Raw genomic sequence first — 18,891 nt, forward strand, 5'->3', positions numbered from 1 at the left:
ACACTTTGGCAATATAACTTAAAGGTTTCCCTACTCCCCATCCTTTCTGCATTTATAGCAATTTTCCTTAAGCATTAGCTTAAGACTTGGTGCCTAAATCACAGGCAAACACTAATACAGCCAAATATTGAACTTGTCCACCTCTACAAAACACTTCTGTGGTTTGCTTTTTGTTTGTTTGTTTGTTTTTCTTTACTTAAAGTGACTGTGAAAGTGTCGTACAGACTTTTCAGCTTGATTCCCAGAAATATGGCACATTAACTCGACTAGAAATCATGGCATCTACCTTTTCCCGCATTGATAAGTATAATTTTATCCATTCATAGAAGACTCGGACTGTCATTTAGGCAAAGGAGCAATGCATCAGTCTGAGCATAAAGGACTTAAGTTCTGGTTCTTGCAGAATCAGTAATGAACAGAATAAGTACGGCTATTTTTCTTTTAATCTATAATATTTACAGTATTGCACTTTACTGCACTTAATTGCATTTCACTAAATTAATGCTTTATCAGTATAATGCCTTAAAAACATATGTCCATCTTTGTTGTATAAGTCATTCTTTCTACATCCTTAAAACAGCGAGATTTTGATTCAAAGATCCAGACATTTGGAATAGAAAATAGAAAAAAAAAAAAAATGACCTGTTTCCATGGCACAACGCATCTCACTGAGTTCAGGTGATTCTGGCAAAACAGGTGCATTTCTTATTGTTCCCATCTTTCATGTTGGCACTAACAATTAGGAAATCCTAGTCCCTCTCTTTTTCTCCTTTCAAAGGACACAGCCATTTGAGACACACATTTTTTGTTATTGCTGCTTTTCTCTTTTTTGTTGTTTTTTTTTTGCTTTTTTTTAAGGAAAGAAAAGGGAAAAAAAAAAAACCAACACAACAAAAACTGCCTTGCCTCAGATCTGAAATTCCACATTTAAATTCAAACCAGTTCTGCAGCAGCAGCAGCTCCTCAGTGATGGAAGAGATTCATGGCAGCGAAATAATACTGTTGGCAACAAAGAAATGTCATCTTTAATGGAGACCAGCCCCAAGGATTTATTATTTATTATTATTACTATTTGTTTCGTTTAGTTTCGTTCTAATATATTTCTGATCTTCAAAACGTGTTTAGTTAGACACATGCACAAGGTAGCAAAACTGACAGCAGCAGATGACGTTATGCTGGAGCGATCACTTTTGCCAGGGTCAAAAAATCCAAAGTGTCCCCAAATGTTCACAGATTAACATAATTTAGAGATCGTTTCCTTTCTTTTTTTTTTTCCTTTTTTTTTTTTCCTTTTTTTTTTTTTGGTGGATTTTTGTTGTTGTTGTTGTTGTTGTTAAACTCTCTCTCTTCCTCCCACCCACTTTTTATCCTCCACGGAGTCTCGGACTCGTGGATGCGGGTTGGGGGTACCCGTGGGGAGGGGGACGGGAGGTGGGGGGGGGTGTGCCCGTGCCCCAGCCGGGCTCCCTCGCCCCGCGCGGGGTCCCCTCCGTGCCACCCAGCGCCAACGACCACCAAGGGCCGCCGGGGCTCCCCTCTTTGCCCGGCTCCCACGGCCGCCGAGTCCCTGGGGGCGAGAGGGGCGAGAGGAAAGCGGCGGGGGGGTTAGACCTTGGGAGAGGGGGGCAGAAATGCAAAATAAAGGAAAACAACCCAAACCAAACCCAAAAAAAAAACAAAAGACGAGAACGAGAGACAGGCGGCAGGGCTTGCTGCTCGCCCTGAGGCCGGGGAGGAAAAGGAGAAGCGGGGGGAGCGGCGGGTCCGTGCGGGGTGACACAGACGCCTGCGGGTGGCCGGGGCTCGGGGGGCGAGGTGAAGGCTGTCAGAGCCCCAGGGCCTCGGCGTGCTTGCGGGCCTTCAGCCGCAGGTCGGCGATGCTGGAGTTCTTGCTGTTGCTCTTGGCGGCGGCGGCCACCACGGCGGCGGCGGAGGCGGACTCGGCCAGGGAGGCGATGGGCAGCCCGAAGGGCGGCGGCGGGAACATCAGGTAGGGCGCGTGGGCCGCCAGGTGCGGGTGCAGGTGCGGGTGCGCGTGGGCCACGCCCTCCAGCTGCAGCTGCGCCTGGACCTTGGGCGGCAGCGACAGGCAGACGGACAGACAGACAGACAGACACGGCGTCACACACGGCGTGTTACACTCGCCCTCGCCCACCACCCCCCCAACACACACACCCCCCAAAACCGCCTCGACCCTTCCCGGCGGAGGCCTCCGCACGCAGGGGCGGAGCGGGGCTGGCGCGCAGCGCAGCGAATCTCCGCACCGCGCTTAACCAGAGGCGCAGGGGCACACTTAGACCCTCCTCGTACTTAAAAAAAAAAAAAAACAGCAAAACAAAACAAAAAAAACACCTGGGGAAAAAAAAAAAAACACACCAAAAAACAACCCCAAACCTGCGGCTCAGCACACGGGCGCCAGCAAGTGTTAAATGGCTAATTTTTATATATTTATGTATTTATTTATTTTCCAGGGATGTTTATGCCTTGCTAAAAACTCTTTGGCCGCCGGTCCCTTATATACTGGGCTGGTGTTTGCTTTGGAGCTTTCTCGACCTATACAAACACGTTTGGGTTGACTGAGAGATTTCAGCTCCGGGTAGGTTCGGGGAGGGGCAGGGGAGAGTTTATTTATGTATTTAATTATTTTGGTCCAAATATGTCCTTTTAAAATCGATACAATTAATCTGTCAGCTCCACGTGTCTCTGAGACGGAGAAGGTGGTGGAGGGTCCCTTTGGGCTGGGAAAAATCGATTCCCCGATTAATTGACCAAAAAAAAAAAAAAAAGAAAGAAAGGGGGGGGAGGGGGAGAGTTACAAGCGGCGGTGGCTGGAAGCGGGACGGAATTTCATCCCCCTCCTCCCCGTTTTTCCCCGAGGGATGCGCCTCGCTGGGATAAGGACCCAGGCCCCCTGACTGCGCTCCCTTCCTGCCCCGCTCCCGGCTGACCGGCAGGGCGACAGTGCACCGGGGAGAAGGCTCCTGGGGCGGCCGCCTCGGAGGAGAGGCAGAACGACAGCGCAAAGAGCCCGCACGGGTTTCCCACCTCCTCGGTTTCGCCCACCGGGCGGGAGACCCTCCTCCTCCCGCAGCGCTCTCCGGACCCAGACCGAAGTCCCGCCGAGCGGCTCAGGATGGGTCCGGGCCGCTCGGTCTCCGCGGTGCGCGGGGGGACTTGCCCGGACCAGCCCCCTGCCCTTCCCTCCCCGAGAAGCCGCTGCGCCCCCGGGAGGCCTGTGCCACGTCTGCGGGCGGCCCCGGAGGTGTGTGCCGGCCCATCGCACGGCAGAGGGGGGTGGAGGGACCCATAGCTCCGGCAGCCCCTCCTGGGGCCGCGGGACCCCCCACTCGGCCCCCTCCACGGGCCCTAAGGGCGCTGAGCTCCCGGCAGCCGGGCGGGGGCTCCTTCCCGAAGTTTTACAGCCTGTTTTTAATACGTGCCAACTTCTATATAAATGGCACTTGTAAACGTGTCCGGCTTCTTCCCGTGCAAACGAACGGGGGTCGGAGCTTGCCGGGAGAAGGGAAAATAAAACCGGAGCTAACTACCTGTTGGAAAGGCATCCTCAGGGCTCCCATATTCACATAGGGGGCCACTCTGCAGGCGTCTAAATGGCTGGCGGTTCCCAGGATCACACCTGCGGGGAGAAACATGGCCTGGTGAGAGGTGAAGGTGGCCTGGGTCTTCACGACCACCGCCCCCCCGGCTGGCTCGTACCCCTCACCTACCTTTGTGCATCTGATTTTCCTGCTTTCGGCACTTTGCTCTCCTGTTTTGGAACCAGACCTGTGAAAATAAAACGCAAACAAAAACAACAACGAAAAAAAAACCCCACAAAAAATTCGAGGTAGACTAGACAGCTGCTAAGAGAGGATTGTCCCAGGGGCTAGGGATGGAGGGGAGAGGTTAGGTATTTAACACAAGCTTCACATGATGATCTGAAAGGTCTTTCCAACCAAAACAATTCTGTGATTCTCTGAAATCTGCTGAGGTCTCTCCTCGGGTGCAGCCGGGAGGGAGAGCTCAGTCCCGGGAGGAAAGAGTCCCTCTATGTGATGCGGAGGGGCTGTTTGGAGAGGTTCTGCTTTCTGGTGTGGTTTCTCAGCGGGAACTGAACCTATGAGAACAGAAGGCACCCTCGCAGCCGGGCACACCGGGTAACCGGCCGCTTCGCCCCGAGTCTCCGAGGTCGCCGTGTCCCCCGGACGGGCAGTGACGGTCCTTGGGCCACCCGACTGGAACGAGGGGTCGCTCCAACACACACTTAAAATAAGCCCACAGGCAGGTCGAGTGGGATCCTGGCTCCAACTCACACCTCAAGATCCCGGGAACTGCCAGCTTGGGCCAGATCAGAACCCAAGCCCCTAAAAGACCGGACCGCCTGTCCCCTCTCGAACTGGGCTGGAAAACCATTAAGACTCCGGGGATTATGCCAGATACTGAACTTGCAGAGGGTCTGAATAATTTCCCGTTCCCCAAAGGTTAAAAGAAAAACAAAACCGCCTTCTGTAGGCTCCTGAGCAGACAAGAACAACGTCTGGGATGTGAAGTGCTCTTGCCCCCATCCGAGAAACGCTTGCAATCCAATAATCCTGCTCTAATTCCAGCCTTTCGGACTCCAACACGCGCAGAATTTGCAGTTCCCGCCGCGCCTTCCCTGCCTCTTTTCCAGGGGCATTTCAGACCTTCATTACCTTCCCCCTTCCGAGGTGCTTGGTTTAGCAGTTCTCCCCAGTGCCTCGTCAGAGGCACGGACCAAAATGTTTTGCAGACCCCTTATCCTTACACCAAAACCTACCGAATTTGGACAAACATTGACTTTCACCGCTGAGAAAATCTTGTAGCTAAGTAAACACCTACAATCTTTGATGTTCTTGCACTTGCCAAGAGATCATACGGTTAATTAATACTAACTGCACTTCCTACATCAAATTTTCCCTTCAAGCTTTCTTCAATTGCCTTAATGATGGTCATTTACAACGGAGTAATTAGTGCAAAGAAAGGCTTCCAAAGGCATTAATTACCTCGGGCACCTCAGTGATTTTCTTAAGTAGGAATTGGCCTTCTCCGATTCCGAGCATCGCTTTTTCCTACCCGGGGTGGCCGGGGAGGAGGAGCGCGCAGCGGGCGGGCAGCTGCAGGACCCAGGCACAGACAGACCGACCGACCGACAAACCGAGCGACCACTCCAGTTGCCAGTTCCTCGTTCCCAGCTCCCCGCCGTCTGGTAGCTAAGGCAGCCCTCCCCGCACTGACCCCGCTGCCGCCGCCCTGCCCCGAAACGCACCGCACCGCACAAGCCTGTTTTTCCCTAAGAGCTACACGCAAATATTAACAACATGCAACGCTTCTCTTTTTAACCGGGCCGTTAGGGATTTATATTTATATATATATTCATATACAGAGAGAGAGATAAGCATGGAAAATATCATCGTGCTGTAGCGACAATAATACTTCTTTTTTTTTTAAGGTTGTAAATCCTTGCAGGAAATCTCCCTCTGTGTGTTCCCCACGCCTTCCGCCTCCCCTTCCCCCCTCCCCAAAGGAGTATAAATTGTCAGGAGGAATTTAAGCAGCGTTTAAACAACTTCTCTTGCAAATCAGAACATCTTTCAAATAGAAATTGTATTTAAATCTGGAAAACGAAGTGCCCTTTCCCTTTAGCTATGAAAAAATAAGGTTATGAGGAATAAAAGTGATGAATTAGCCACTACGTTAAGCGATAATAAATCAGGCTTGGTGTGATTCACGATCAATTTCAATTAGTCATGAATATGCTAAGTAAAGCACAGTACACTGTTTTAGACAGTTATTTCTTCATTAAGGATCACTCAGTGATTTCTTTCACAAATGCTCTAATCTGATTTCCTTTTGATTTCCATTAGAGACAGTGAATAATGACATTTAATTTAGCCCTGCACCATAAACCCAAAGATATTTGTTGTAATTGAATTACTGCCTGCTCCTCACTATGGTCTCATAACTTTCAATTATAACCCTGACAGCTGGGTGATATGAGTTTCCAGTACAACACTAAAAATAAAAGGTTAATAAGGACTAGCTACCATAGGAGCTTCAATTTATTTACAGCAAATTTCCACACTAAATTGAAACTATATCCTTTAACAGCAAGGGACAAGCGATTCAGAGAGGAATTAGAGAACAATTCTGAAAGTATTAAAAAAACACAGACTTTTCCCTTTTCTCCCTTCTCCTTTTTTCCGTTTCCATGTCTTGATGTATATAAAGGTATCTGCTTATTTCCCAATTAATTGTCTATTTCTCCCCTTTTTCCTCTTGATATGTGTTATCTTTCTAGTTTTCTTTTCACCCATGCAAGCCTCTCTTGTAAGATTATTAAATTTATTATTTTTTCAATTTCTCTCATAATCTCTGCCTGAATCAGTAAAACTTTTTTTTTTTACTTTTTTTTTGGTGTGCTGTTTTAAGATCTGTAAGCACTTGAAGCACCAATTTTCCTGTGACTATGAACATCCTGTTAAGGTGCTGCTCAGTAATAAAGTACTTGAAAGAAAGAGTGCAGAATTCAATTACAAGTAATTTATTTTTATAGAAACAGTACATCAAGGCCGTGGAAAGATATTACAGAGCCCAAGTAAGAAGATCTGGGAAGATGACATAAGAGTTGATGTCCCCTTCAGCAAAAGTTTAATCTTTTCATTAATTTATATGGTGTGGTTAGATCAATCTTCCAGGAGAAAGTAGGCCAGGAGCACTCTGAACCCCTGCAATATCCCCTGCAAGCCACCCTTCCTAAGGCATGTGCCCAACACCATCCCTCGCCCAGCTCGGTTTATACTGAGAGAGGCAGAAGCTGAGGGGAGAAAAGAGCCTTAAAAAACAAACAAACAAAAAAACAAAAAAACGGGGAAAAAAAAAAAAAAAAGAAAAAAAAGAAACCTAGCTGCTCTATTTGTTTCTGGAAATGCCTCCAGAAGGCAGTTTTTTAAAGCGAGGTGGTCTCTCGCCCAGGCAGAGGCTGGCTGAGGGGGTGCGGGGGGAGCCCTGCCCATCTGTCCTCCGCTGCGGGGCACGGAGCCGGGGGACACAAGCTCAGGAGGGGGACAAGCCCACCCCCTTCCCTACTCCAGCTCAGGCCTGTATTTCTTGCCTTCCTGCTGTTCCCTGGGATGAGGGTAGGCACGGACACGTCTACCTGTGCTCACATAGCCACACCCGCACCTATCTCTACCTGCGCACACAAGTCTAGATGGATATACATCTGCATGTGCATCTCCTAACTCCAAGGTGTGCGGCCGTTCTGTTCAGTGAAGGGGGTGGCTTGGTGACTTTTTTTCTTCTTTACTTCTGGTTTGCTTTGGGTTTGGGTCTGTTAGGCCAAGCACAGAGTTATAACCCAAGAAGGGTTTTCCTTCATGTTTCTCTCCTGCTCCAGGCCTGCTTGGAGAGCCACAGGTTGACCTTATTAATTATGTCTAGCATGGTTTTTTTGATTGGTCGCTTGCTTGCTTGCTTTTTTTCCCGCTTTTTTTTTTTTTATTTTATTTTCATGTACTACATCTGTTTTGGGGAGGCATTCCCTAGTTGGCTTAAGGAAGAGGAGAGTGGTAGTGATGGTGGGTTTTTTCCTGTATGTAACCGAAAATCAAATTTTAAAATAATCGATGTGAAACCACCCAAACAGACAGCTTTGATAGCCCCAGAACTGCATCAACCCGGACCTCTTTTCAAGGTTTCAGAGGCTAATTGGTATTTAGCTGTATCTGAAGCGGGATGGGAGGGACGGGGGGATACTCCACCAGATGGGGTGCCATGCATTCATACGCTTGCTAAGCGAATCAGAGCCAGCACCTTTCCCCCGGCTCTGGCTAATCCCGTCCCTCAGCACCCGAACCGTCTAACCTTATTGACGGCAATTGTTTTCTGGGTATTGTGGGGTTTTTTTGCCATAATGGCCCCATGAAAGAAGGAGGGGGAAGAAAGTGAGGATTAAGGAAGAGCTAATGGCACATTTGCAAGGAAAAATACAATAATCAAAACACAGAATTGCTCAGTTGTTAGAGACTTGTCAACAATATCACCACCCCCCACCCTCCCAGAAAATATAAAATCAAACCGCCTTCCTAGGAAATGCAAGGCATGGGCAGATACTCCCAGAGCAGAATTACTGTTTGGCAGGACAGGTACAGCAGAGTTGCAAACAGCTTCCCCATCACACGTGTCGTCTCTGCCTTCACCTCCCCTCTTTGGATGAAACGGGGCACTGTGCTAGGATCCGCTGGCAGTTAGGAAGTGAGGTGAGGACGTTTCCAGGAACAGAGCCTTTCTCTTACCTGAACCCTAGCTTCAGACAGTCCCAGCCTCTGGCTTAGTTCCTCCCTCATGAAGGCATCCGGATAGTGTGTCTCATCAAAAAGTCTTTCCAGCTCATTCAGCTGCTCTAGTGTGAAATTGGTTCTGCTTCTCCTTTGTTTGAGCTTGGTCTGTCCATCTTCATCTTCTGACTTCACATCTTCCCTCTTCTCTTTGCACTCGTAGATCCCTGCCGGGAGGGGGAAGGGGAAAACGACACTGAGCCTTTCCTCGCACCTCTCCGAAGTTTCTCTCCAATGCACACGGGGGTCTCCCCCCTCCCCTCTCTTCGTCCCCATACTCAGCGCAACTTGTGGGGGGGGGCAGGTCCCCGGGCAAACCCCGGGGGGTCGGAGGGGCAAGTAGGGCAAGGGGTTCTGGGTCGGGCCGAGCCCCGCTGCCAGCTCCACACCGAGCAGGGAACACCTCGCCGGCGGGCTGGAGGGAGGGAGCCCCGCTGCCTTGCCTGGCTGATGCCCCATCAGGAAAATTATATATATATATAAAATTTAATTTTCTTTCCAGGGTGAGGGGAAAGCCGTGCCAGTCGCCTGGCACGGGCAGTTCGGGGTAGGGGTTAGAAGGAAAACCAATGTCCCCCGATACCTCCAGAGAGTGGGAAAAGGAGGGGGAAGAGGGTTTCTCCCTAGCCTTTTTCTCCCAAAGTAAAGACGCTTATGCAGGAAGCTCCCCACTGCTGGCATGGTGAAACCACGGTGAAAATATTTGCCTCATAAAATAAACTTTCCATGGGCCTGAAACTGAGATCAAGGCCATGCGTCCCTCTCCCCCTTGTCACCCCTCATTCCAACGAAGGACCTGCCAGCTGGTCGAAACTCCCGGGGCGGCAGGCCTGCACGGCCCAGTACGGGGGAGCGGACTCAAAGACCTTGGGTACCCCCCGGCCCCTCCAAAACAGTAGCCTCCCCATCCCCCAGCCCTCAGAGAGCCCAAGAGGGCTTTGGCGAGCTTGCGACCGGAGGCAGCCGCTGTGCACGTCTGACTGGGGCAGGGGGAGGCAGCGGGGACACACAGTTAAAAGGTTTCTCCTTTTTTAGGCTGGGGGGGGTGGTGTTTTCTTGCTTTGGTTTTATATCTTCCTCTTTCTTTTTCTTTTTTTTTTCTTTTTTTCTTTTTTTTTTTAATTCTCCTTCATGTCAGGCCGACAGAAGCACTGACCCTCTTTTAAGTCTGGCTAAGGGAAAGAGAGGTGCTGGAGCCCGGGGAACCTCTGGAGGCTGACCTGGGTGCCCGGGATTTCCCGGCACCGGCGGAGTCCCAGGACGAGCAGACCCCAGCTACCTCCTTTGTCCTATATCACCTCCTGGGCCGTACGGGGCTGGAGGGAGCTACATCTGCAGATGGTCCCGAATTAAATCCGTTTTCCCTCATCAAATACACACTAATTCTTTACCTATCTATATATGTATATCCAAAAAAAAATGTGCTCATGCACATATGTATTATCCTATATACTTAACGGCATCCCAAAATGCAAATGACTAACTGCAAATTGTAAGTTAACTGAACGTAATAAAAAGTCCTGAACTGTATCTGTGCTTAAGCAAGGCGGGGAAACGAGACGAAGCGCTCGTTTTCACTTCCAAAATGAAAATTGTCCCTGGCCGCAATGGCTCCTCCGGGTTCCCAGTCTGCCATTCTGGGATGCATATCGACTGCATAGAACTTTGGGAAGGGCCTGAACTCCGAGGAGGGGTGTTCTCTGGTTGGTTTTAACGGCGTTTTGTTCACATTTCTGCTGCAAGGAGGGCTCTACTGAAAAGACGAGGGTGCTAACCCAGCAAATGCCTAGGGAAAACGAGGCGCGTTCAAAAGCTCTGTCTCCTTTCGGAGATCCGAGGCTGCAGCGTGCCCGTGATAGGTATAAAATATTAACTAGCGTATCGGTGGGACTGAAATCACACGCCGGAATCAGTTGAAATTAGACTGAAACCTGGCATGAATTTAAACTGTCAGAAGCACCTCAGTTCTTTCCAACTCCTCCCTTCCATCCCCACCCCCAGCCCCTCTCCACAGATTAGATTAGCTAAACATACAAGCCAGAATTTCGATACACAGGGAAAAGGCGAAGTAGTACAGGTTTATATATATTTTTTGCGTTCGTTCACATTCTATTTTTTAAAGACTTTTTTTTTTCCTGGAGCATGCCCTGCTTTCATTTTTTAAAACCATCTACAGTGCGAATGATTCCTCTAAATTAAACCTTCTCGCTTTGCAGTGTCTCGACCGGAGAAGGAAAATCAGCAGTGCTGAGCGGGGCTGGCTTTTGCAGAAATACGGGTACCCGACTATGTGATTATACCCCGTCCTTCTGCTTGGGGAGGGGGTGGAAGAGAGGAGGATATTAAATAAGCGTTTGGGCTGTAAATTAAACTGCCTTTCGCCCAATGTTATATTAAACAAGATCAAACGGTAGGAAACAGCTGAAAGACTGGTTGTTGTTCCCCAACCTATTAACCATTTTTTATTACCCCAAGCTAGGCAGTAGCTCCCCAGGCAGGTCCACCTGTCTAACTTGCCTAGAGACACTTTCTCAACTTTCTAATCCCTCCGCCCTTTTTGTTCTTTCTTTTTCCTTGGGAGGCTGTGCGGGATTTTTATCTTGCTGGGCTTAAAAATTAATTTAAATGCTAATTTCTTTCCTCTAAGAGAAGGAATGGCGTTTAATCCCCCGGCCGGCGATCTCCGCACGCCGGGGGGGGTGGGTGCGGTGCTGCCCTGGCCCAGGTAAGAAGGACAGGGAGGGGACCAAGAGATCAGGCGGCAGGGCCGGCCGGTGCCTCTGTCCGCACGGATGTTCCGTCTTCCCCGGGCCCAGGCAGCTCTCCTAGAGTCAGGCTCCTCTCCTCCTCCTCGCCGGCTGCAGCCTGTGACTAGGGCAGGCTGACCGACACAAAACAAAATGTCCAGGGAGAGCGCCTCTCCACCACATCCAGCTTTCTCCCAGAAGAAGCAGCAGCATCCTGACGGCCCGGAAGCAGGAAGAACAGGTCTTCTCAGGCATTAAAACTCCCCGGACAAGGCTTCCTCGTACAAAAGCAGAGATAGACAAAAATGTCTGACGTCCTGCGCTGCCCCCTTTCCCCGGGCGAGTGAACGCCTAACGCACCGGATCGATTTCGGATGTGAACGGGGGCTGGCAGAGGTTGTGGGGGTGGAGGGGCAAGAACCGAAGTTGCGACTTATTTTTTCACGGCTACGTTTGGGTTATGCATGCAGGCGTATGCGTTTCTAAGCGTGTGCTCCCGCCGCCGCGGGAGGGAGGCGGCCGGAGGAGGGAGGCAGGATGCGGGAGACGAGCCCGCTCGCCCTGCCGGGGCCGGGGCCGCGGTGACCGGCTCTCCCCCACTGCGGAGCGCTGGGGGTGGCCGGGGAGGGGGCTGGGGCCGCTGGTGAGGGGCGCGGGGCGGAGGGCGCCCAGCCCCGCTCTTACCTTCCGCCGTCCTGCCCGTGCTGAACTCCTTCAGTTTGTCCTTGTCGCTCTCTACGTGGTCTTTGAAAAGATGCACCGGGCAATGGTTGCTGCTCTCGGTCATGTCCTGCAGGTTAGAGTCAGAGTTTCCAAGCTCCCTCGAGCGAGCCAACCCACTCTCCAAAACTTCCCTGTACGTGATCGTCTCCTTCTTGTTGCTGCTGCCACTGCCGCTGCTGCTCTCTTTGCTTTTCTGGTCAAAAGATTTGGATACAAAAGCCGTAAGTTCTTCCATGGCTGCCCAGTGATCTTATCCACAGAGATCCACTTGTTTTCAGTCGGAGATGTGGCCGTCCTCCGCACGCTGTTTTTGCACGTAGAAGATGGGCTGTATAGGGTTAGATCACTCCTGCTGTTATTTATGCCTTTCAATTTGAGATCACACTATTTATACATGGCTACCTCAGCCCAACCCCCAGCTCTCCCTGTCTCCAGCAATTACTGACTGCTCCATAGTCGCAGGCGGACTCCTAGCAGCTATCTCCCCCACCTCAGTCCAGCAATTGGCTTTCTTTTCATTTCATCACTCTTTGGCATCTTTGCACCTTGATTTAGGGAGGTGAAGAGGCAAAAGCGGAAAAGAAGGGGAGAGAACCAGGGGGGAGAGGGGAATAAAAGGGAGGGGGGGGGGGGGGTGGGGGTGGAGAGAGGAAAACATGAAAATAGGTATCTGCATTCTGTAAATGGGTTGCAGAAATGAAAGTCGAGGAAGACTTAATTGATTGTAAGGACATCCTGTGCGTGGCAACACTGTGAGTAAAAACGGACCCACAGCTAATCAAATAGCTATGCTCCTGCAGTTAAATGTATCGCTGTCAAGAGGAAAAGAAAATGAGTGTTCAATAAAAAAAGGTAATGAATAAAGAGCCGGAGATGTGCATTTGTCGTGACCATTGGAAATTCTACCAGATTTGCTATTTCGCTAAGTTCGCTTAATTAAATAGCGAAAATAATCAGCGAACCAAAAATGCGGGGTTGAAAGTGTTGCCTGTTCTGGCGGGCGGGTGGGTGTGCGAGGACTGTGTTGCAGCTAAACAAGTTGCGAGATGTCTCGGAGATCCGTGTCGGTGTGTTCGGAGGATTTGGAGAGGGTTGCTTGGCTGGGGGAGGTTTATCCTTAGGTAGGGGGGCTCTCCAGATGCGTGTAAACATTGCAGGGGCTGTTTTCTTGTTTACTGTTATTATGTCGGCTGAAGATATGAATCGGGGAAGATTAAAATCTAAAATGTGTCTTTGGATGTAGAGCTACCCTGCTGCGTGCAGCAGAGGGGTAATTTGCTAACACAAGAGTTTGTGCACCACAAATAGGCCATTCAATCGTATTTTGCTTTTTTTCCTTTAAAAAAACAAAACAAAAACCGAACCAAACAAAATAATGATAATAATAATAACTACAATAAATATATTAAGCATAATTATTATAATAATTATAATAATACTAATAATTATAACAATAATAAGCAACCATATCCTGCCGGGTTTAATACAGGACTGGCAATAATTTTCCCACCTTGTTCTTGGTAGGCAGCTGTAATTTTTGTTGTACTCCCGGAATAATTACTACTTTGTGCGCCTGAATAAATTCGTCTCTAGATAACAGCGCCGGCATTTCGAGCTCCTCTCCGCATCGGTTGATCCGCAAGCGGAGCCGACTTCCCGGGTATTTGTTTCTATCCCCTCTCCTGGAGCTTTAACGCGAAGGGTTATTTGGCATTCGGAAGAATTTGGTCTTCTGCTTGTTTGGCTTTTTGCGTCCTTCTCATTCCCTCGTCTACAGTTTGAGATAATCAGAGCCCATCATTACGCCACCCTCTGCTCTGAATCGCAACCAAAGGAGGCTCCTTGCTGGAGCAAGGGGCCATTGTTTCTTTTCCGGGGGAGCGCTGAAAATTAGCAGAACATTAAAACACTAAAAATACTTTTAATTAATCCAAAAGTGCCCCCAGAACCAGAGTTAACACCTCCACAGGAGGAGGGGGGAAATAATAATCGAGGAAGCAATTAATAAAGAGCTTTAAAAAAAAAATAATCAATCTCCCCCTGTGCGAATTTAAAATTATTATCTAGGGGACAAGGATTGATCATTTGATCTCGGCACTGCGGATATCCCTGACATTTATTATATTGTGGTGTCTCTGTGGCATCCTTCCTCCAGAGTTCATTTAACAAGTGAGGGAGCCGAGGAAGCCTTACAACTTAACAAACAGGTCTTGTCATCGCAAACGCCAATCAAATCCGAGGCTCTAATGTATATCACACGGCACCACATAAATAATAGAGGCAAACGATAGACGTGGAAGTAACGTATGGCTAAAAAAAGATCCCGGCGAGACAGGCTCCTTGTGCCTCTCTCACGCAGTCGGGGTGTGTAAGGGCTGGTGGTGACGCGGTGCGAGGATGCCACGGACTCCCGCACACGCGGGGACGCGGGCACCCGTTGCCGCCGGGGAGAGGCTCCGCGGGGCTGCGCCGCCTCCGGGAAAACTTTTCCCATGCCCTCGGCTCTCCCAACATCGATCCCCCGCCGTGCCCAGCCTCCCTTGCAGCAAACAGCAAGCAAGGATAAATATTTACACACTCCGCTCTCCTCTCCGCTTCCCCAGCCTCACGGTGGCAAGGGGCGCATCGGCTTCCCCGGGATGCCGGAGTTTGCACCCCCTCCCCCGGATCCCCCGACCCACCCACCCACCCACTCGGGGCTCGGTTCCGCTCCTCGTGCCTCTCCGCTGCGCCCACCCCATCCCTGCAGCCCACACGGGTGCGGGGCAGCGCTTCTCCCGAAGACCCCTCGGGCTCTCCTGCCACCCCCGGGGCTCCTGCTCCTGAAGACAGGGGCAAATCCACCCCCCATCCCCCTAAAACAGAGGGTAAAAAGCCCTGTTTTCTCCGCCCCCATCCTCATCCCGCCCTTCCAGGCAGCGCGGGGGCGCCCGGTGGGAAAACCGATTGCCCCTCCGACTCCCGCACCCGCAGCTCTGCCCGGGGCAGCCACCTGGCACGCAAACCATCTGCCCACCGCCCCTCGACGGCAGCCAGAGGGGAGCCCTGCTGAAGGAGGGAACTTGCCTCAGACTCCCTCCGAAAGCCAAAAGCGAAACAAAGCACCGGAAAGGGAAAGGGAAAAAAAAGAGGGGGGGGAATAATAAAAAAAAAAAATAAAAAAAAAGAAAAAAAGAAAAAAAAGAAGCGGTGCCACTCTCAGCCCTCTCCGGGGATGCGGCGGCCGCCCCACGCTGCAGACCCCCGCGGGGGCAGGTCGCTGAGGGCGCGGAGGCGTGGGCAACCCCGCGGGCGCGCACGGCCTGACTGCGCGCTCCGCGCAGCGCCGAGCTTGGAGGGCCCGTCCCGTTCCCGGCGGGGATCGAGGGGAGGCTGGGAGGGCCCCCGGGGCCCCCCCGCAGCCCGCGGCCATGAGGGCACCTAGGGCAAGGTGGTGCGGGTGTGGGCAAAGGTGGGGGATACTTTAGACTCTGCTACAAACTTTGGCAGAGGGTTCAGAGGGGAATTACTCTTATGGCTGCTCCAGATAGCTGGGATGGAGGGAGGGAAGGTGGGAGAGCTGGAGGGAAGGAGCTGCCGTCCAAACCCGAGTCCCTGGCAGGCACGGAGCTCCTGGGACTCTGTCGTAACACGAAGAAGTCACCATCGTCTCTCAGAGCCTGCCCCCTGTCCCCCCCGTCCACCCCGCTCAGCTCGGCACCCCGGGTACCACTTTGCCGCGGCAAAAGTCACCTCGTCCTCCCTTCATCCCACTCCCCAGAATCCCTTACAGGATCGGGAATCAGCGGCATGTTGGGGAATCCTTTTGGCAGCACGGCCTCCCGGGTCACTTGTGGGGCACTGTGCCCCCAAATCCTTGTTCTAACTGGGCAAAAGAGGAGTCCCTCTCATTCCACCCCCCAACGCCTCTCTTTCTTTCTCCTCTCTTCACTTGCCCCACCGCTGGTCCTACGGGGATGAATCCCCCTCGCAGACCCGAGCCCGCCCTCGGGCGGCTCCCGCCTCAGCTGCCGCTCCCCGCAGCCCCCGGAGCCCCAGGCTGCCGATGGCATGGAGGGGGGGGGGGCGGTGTGCGGGCAGCCGGGGGTCGGTGTCCGGCCCCGGGTCCTCCAAACCCTGCGGGGGAGGCCGGGAGCGAGCGGGGCAGAAGTGCTAGGAGAGACTGGGGAGCAGGGAATCTCTCCCTGCCGGGGAACAGCCCCGGACCCGCTACCACAGCGTCTGTTTAGCTTTGTATCAATACGTGTGCTATTTTTTCATTCCGCTTGCAAAGATACCTCTGGATAGCATTCGGGGTTTGTATTCTCCGAGTTAAGTGAGAGTACTAATTGCTAATGGTTTAAGCTTTGCATTAGCTTCAAGTATTTCCAAGGCGAAGTATTGGATTTCATATTTATAAGAGGAATTTACATTTGTACATTGACTCATGGTATGACGTAGGGTGAAACCGATTTCCTCCCCCCGCTTCAGTTTGTTTTGGTGGAAATGGGGCAAATAAGCAAACAGAAAAAAATAAGCCTTTTAATCCACGCTTTAATAAGCGCTGACCGCAAGAGCAAGATTTTGTTGAGTAGGTAACTGAGCTCTTTCTCTCTATCTCCATCCATCCCTCCCGCCCTCCTTCTCTCTCGTGATTAATTCAGAGACTGTAATCATGGACATTGTACATCAAACCTTTCTGCTCACGCTACAGACTCCAGCAGATTTTTATTGGTTTACATGAAAGCGAGTAAACATATTTCAGAGGATGCCTTTTCAATCTGGCTCCATTTCCACCTCACATAATTCCAAGGACAATTTGTTTTAATAGTAAGAATGGATACAGTGTTAATGGTTTTCAATTTGTGTTTTAAAAAAAATAATAATAAATTAAATATTTATAAGTATCGATCCAGGCTTTCAGGATTTTACAGACGTCTTAACACATTTCATAGATGTTGGGGTTTTTTGTTTGGTTGGGTTTGTTGTTTGTTTGTTTGTCTGTTTTGTTTGTTTGTTTAAATTTAGGAACCTGCGTCTTTTATGCTGTTTATTGATTTAAGCAACATCCATGTCTCAAATGAGAGACTAATAGATTTTCATTAAAATAGGCTCTCTTCATCCTGATTGTGAATGGATATGATTGATCCATCCAACACACTACACGTCTATAATATTAATAAAGGACATCATCATGGCAGGACTTGCTTTTCCGTCATCAGGGCACTTTTTTTTTCCCCCCTCCTTAAACCTTCAAGATTTATTTGGGGGCCGGAAAATGACCCACAGGAGGGAAACGCATTGGGAAGAATACACTTTTATATTAGATTTTTTTTTTTTTGGTAGCTTCAGTGCAAAGATTTATTTATTATTTTTTTATTATTATCTACAAGCCGCTGTGGCAACATACAGTGAAAATTAAACTCTTTCCCGGCAAATCTAATCTTAAAACATTTCTGTTGAGTTTCATTTTTAGAAAAAACATTTTTTAAAGGAGGAAAAAAACAACATTGGATGAAAAGTGAAATAAAGAACATCGGAAAGGCTGTAGTTTAAACTAACAATAGCCTGCTTCCCAGGCTGAGGCTGCTGGACGGGCATCGTACCTGATGAATATGTTACGAAGCGGTCGGGACAAGAGCTGCTCCAGTAATTAATGGAGTGTGACAGAAATGCTAAGGGCTTAATTGTCTTTATTTCGACTTCTAGCAACGTAACCGAAGGGACACATTAATTCAATACAAAACCACACAAACGCTCTTCTCTCTCCTACAAGGAGACACATGCAAACACACACGCTCACACACAACGTCTCTGTCACAATGATTTCTTAAAAAAACCCCTACCATGCCAGCAATGTTAATTACTCATATATTCATTACAGGGAGCCTAGACGCGTTCAAATCCTCATCTACTTTTACTTCTGTAAAATTAAACCTTCACGTGGTGAATTACAATAAGCAATTGCTTTTGGGTGTAATTAATTACGATTTAGTGGGCGAACATAATGGGCGAGTAGCCCCCTTGCTTTCAGTCGCCCAGGATAACTCGAGCAGAATTGGGAGAGTCTATCAGAAAAACCACAGGAAAAGAGGAGGAAAAAGTTCCGAGCTGTAAAGTTTGTCTTGATTTTAGCAAGACAAAATACACACAGCAAGAGTTGTTTGCCTCTTTCAGTAATGTGTGAGGGACGCTGCAATTTTGAACTCTGTAATAATGATTAATAAGTCAAAAGGGCATATTTTTCTTTTATGGTATGCAGCGCTCCAGGGAATATTCCGTGTACTTCTTTTAAACGAAGTAGGAATATTTACACACATGCACAGAGTTAGCAACAGCACCAAAGAAAGAAAAAAAACCACGAATATTTCAGTGAACGATTACATTTTTTCAATTATTTCCCAATGAGTATTTCAATGAACTGTTACGTTTTCCCAATTCACAGGGAAGATTTATGGGATTATTAAGATTTCTAGTGGAAATATTATACAGTGGAAGTTTATCGTCTCTCAGGGATTGTACACCATTTGATATCAATTTCCAGATGTTATGATCTTTTTTCGGAAAATAATTGAGTATATTAACTTCTTTCCTACAGAAGACTATTTAGGGCTTCGTCTATTTATTTATTTATTTATTTATTTCTTCTGCCAAGGGCACAACTGTCTCTCCCCCCTACCCCCCCCCCCCACCCTTTTACCTCACCCGAATGAAACTGATGAAACATGAGAGTAAACTTAAATCAGATAATGGTTTAATACTCAAGGGAGGGAATAATTCATTTGCCAGTTTATTACAAGCAGAAGCCCGTGGATTTACCTATATTTTTACATATGAGCAAGGTACAGCTTGCTTGTATCTCTACCCACAGCCGTGGGTGGAAGGGGAGGCGCGGAGGCTCTCGGTGGGTCTCGGAGCCCCCCCGGGTCTCGGGGCTGTGTCGGGGGGACCCCGCTGACCCCCGCTCCGCTGCGACAATGCGGTTAAATCAAGTTGGAAACGACACGTGTGTTTTCCAAAGGTGTTTCCCAGGTGGTTCTCGCCTCCTCGTGAGGTGAGTCCCCAAGTCCCCGCAGACCCGGGGA

At 49.6% G+C, this 18,891-nt stretch overlaps 1 protein-coding gene across 1 annotated transcript; it reads right to left on the reverse strand.

Annotated features, from left to right (window-relative positions):
* Positions 1 to 1,371: 1,371 nt before the first annotated feature.
* On the reverse strand, positions 1,372 to 12,191 carry SHOX (short stature homeobox). The gene is made up of 5 exons (XM_051624189.1): positions 11,789 to 12,191; positions 8,316 to 8,524; positions 3,729 to 3,786; positions 3,549 to 3,637; positions 1,372 to 2,071 (listed from the first exon to the last, which is right to left on the reverse strand). The coding sequence occupies exons 1-5, from the start codon at positions 12,060 to 12,062 to the stop codon at positions 1,826 to 1,828; spliced, it is 876 nt and encodes a 291-aa protein (XP_051480149.1). The 5' UTR covers positions 12,063 to 12,191; the 3' UTR covers positions 1,372 to 1,825.
* Between the last annotated feature and the right edge of the window lie 6,700 nt (positions 12,192 to 18,891).

Source organism: Apus apus, chromosome 1, assembly GCF_020740795.1.
Source record: "Apus apus isolate bApuApu2 chromosome 1, bApuApu2.pri.cur, whole genome shotgun sequence".
Taxonomy (NCBI): domain Eukaryota; kingdom Metazoa; phylum Chordata; class Aves; order Apodiformes; family Apodidae; genus Apus; species Apus apus.

Coding starts and splice junctions, on each gene's coding strand:
- SHOX (XM_051624189.1), bottom strand. CDS start 12,062: ATGGAAGAACTTACGGCTTTTGTATCCAAATCTTTTGACCAGAAAAGC. Junction 3,787..8,315: donor TGTCTGAAGCTAGGGTTCAG/GTAAGAGAAAGG, acceptor TTATTTTCACAG/GTCTGGTTCCAAAACAGGAG. Junction 2,072..3,548: donor TGAGGATGCCTTTCCAACAG/GTAGTTAGCTCC, acceptor CTGCCGCCCAAG/GTCCAGGCGCAGCTGCAGCT.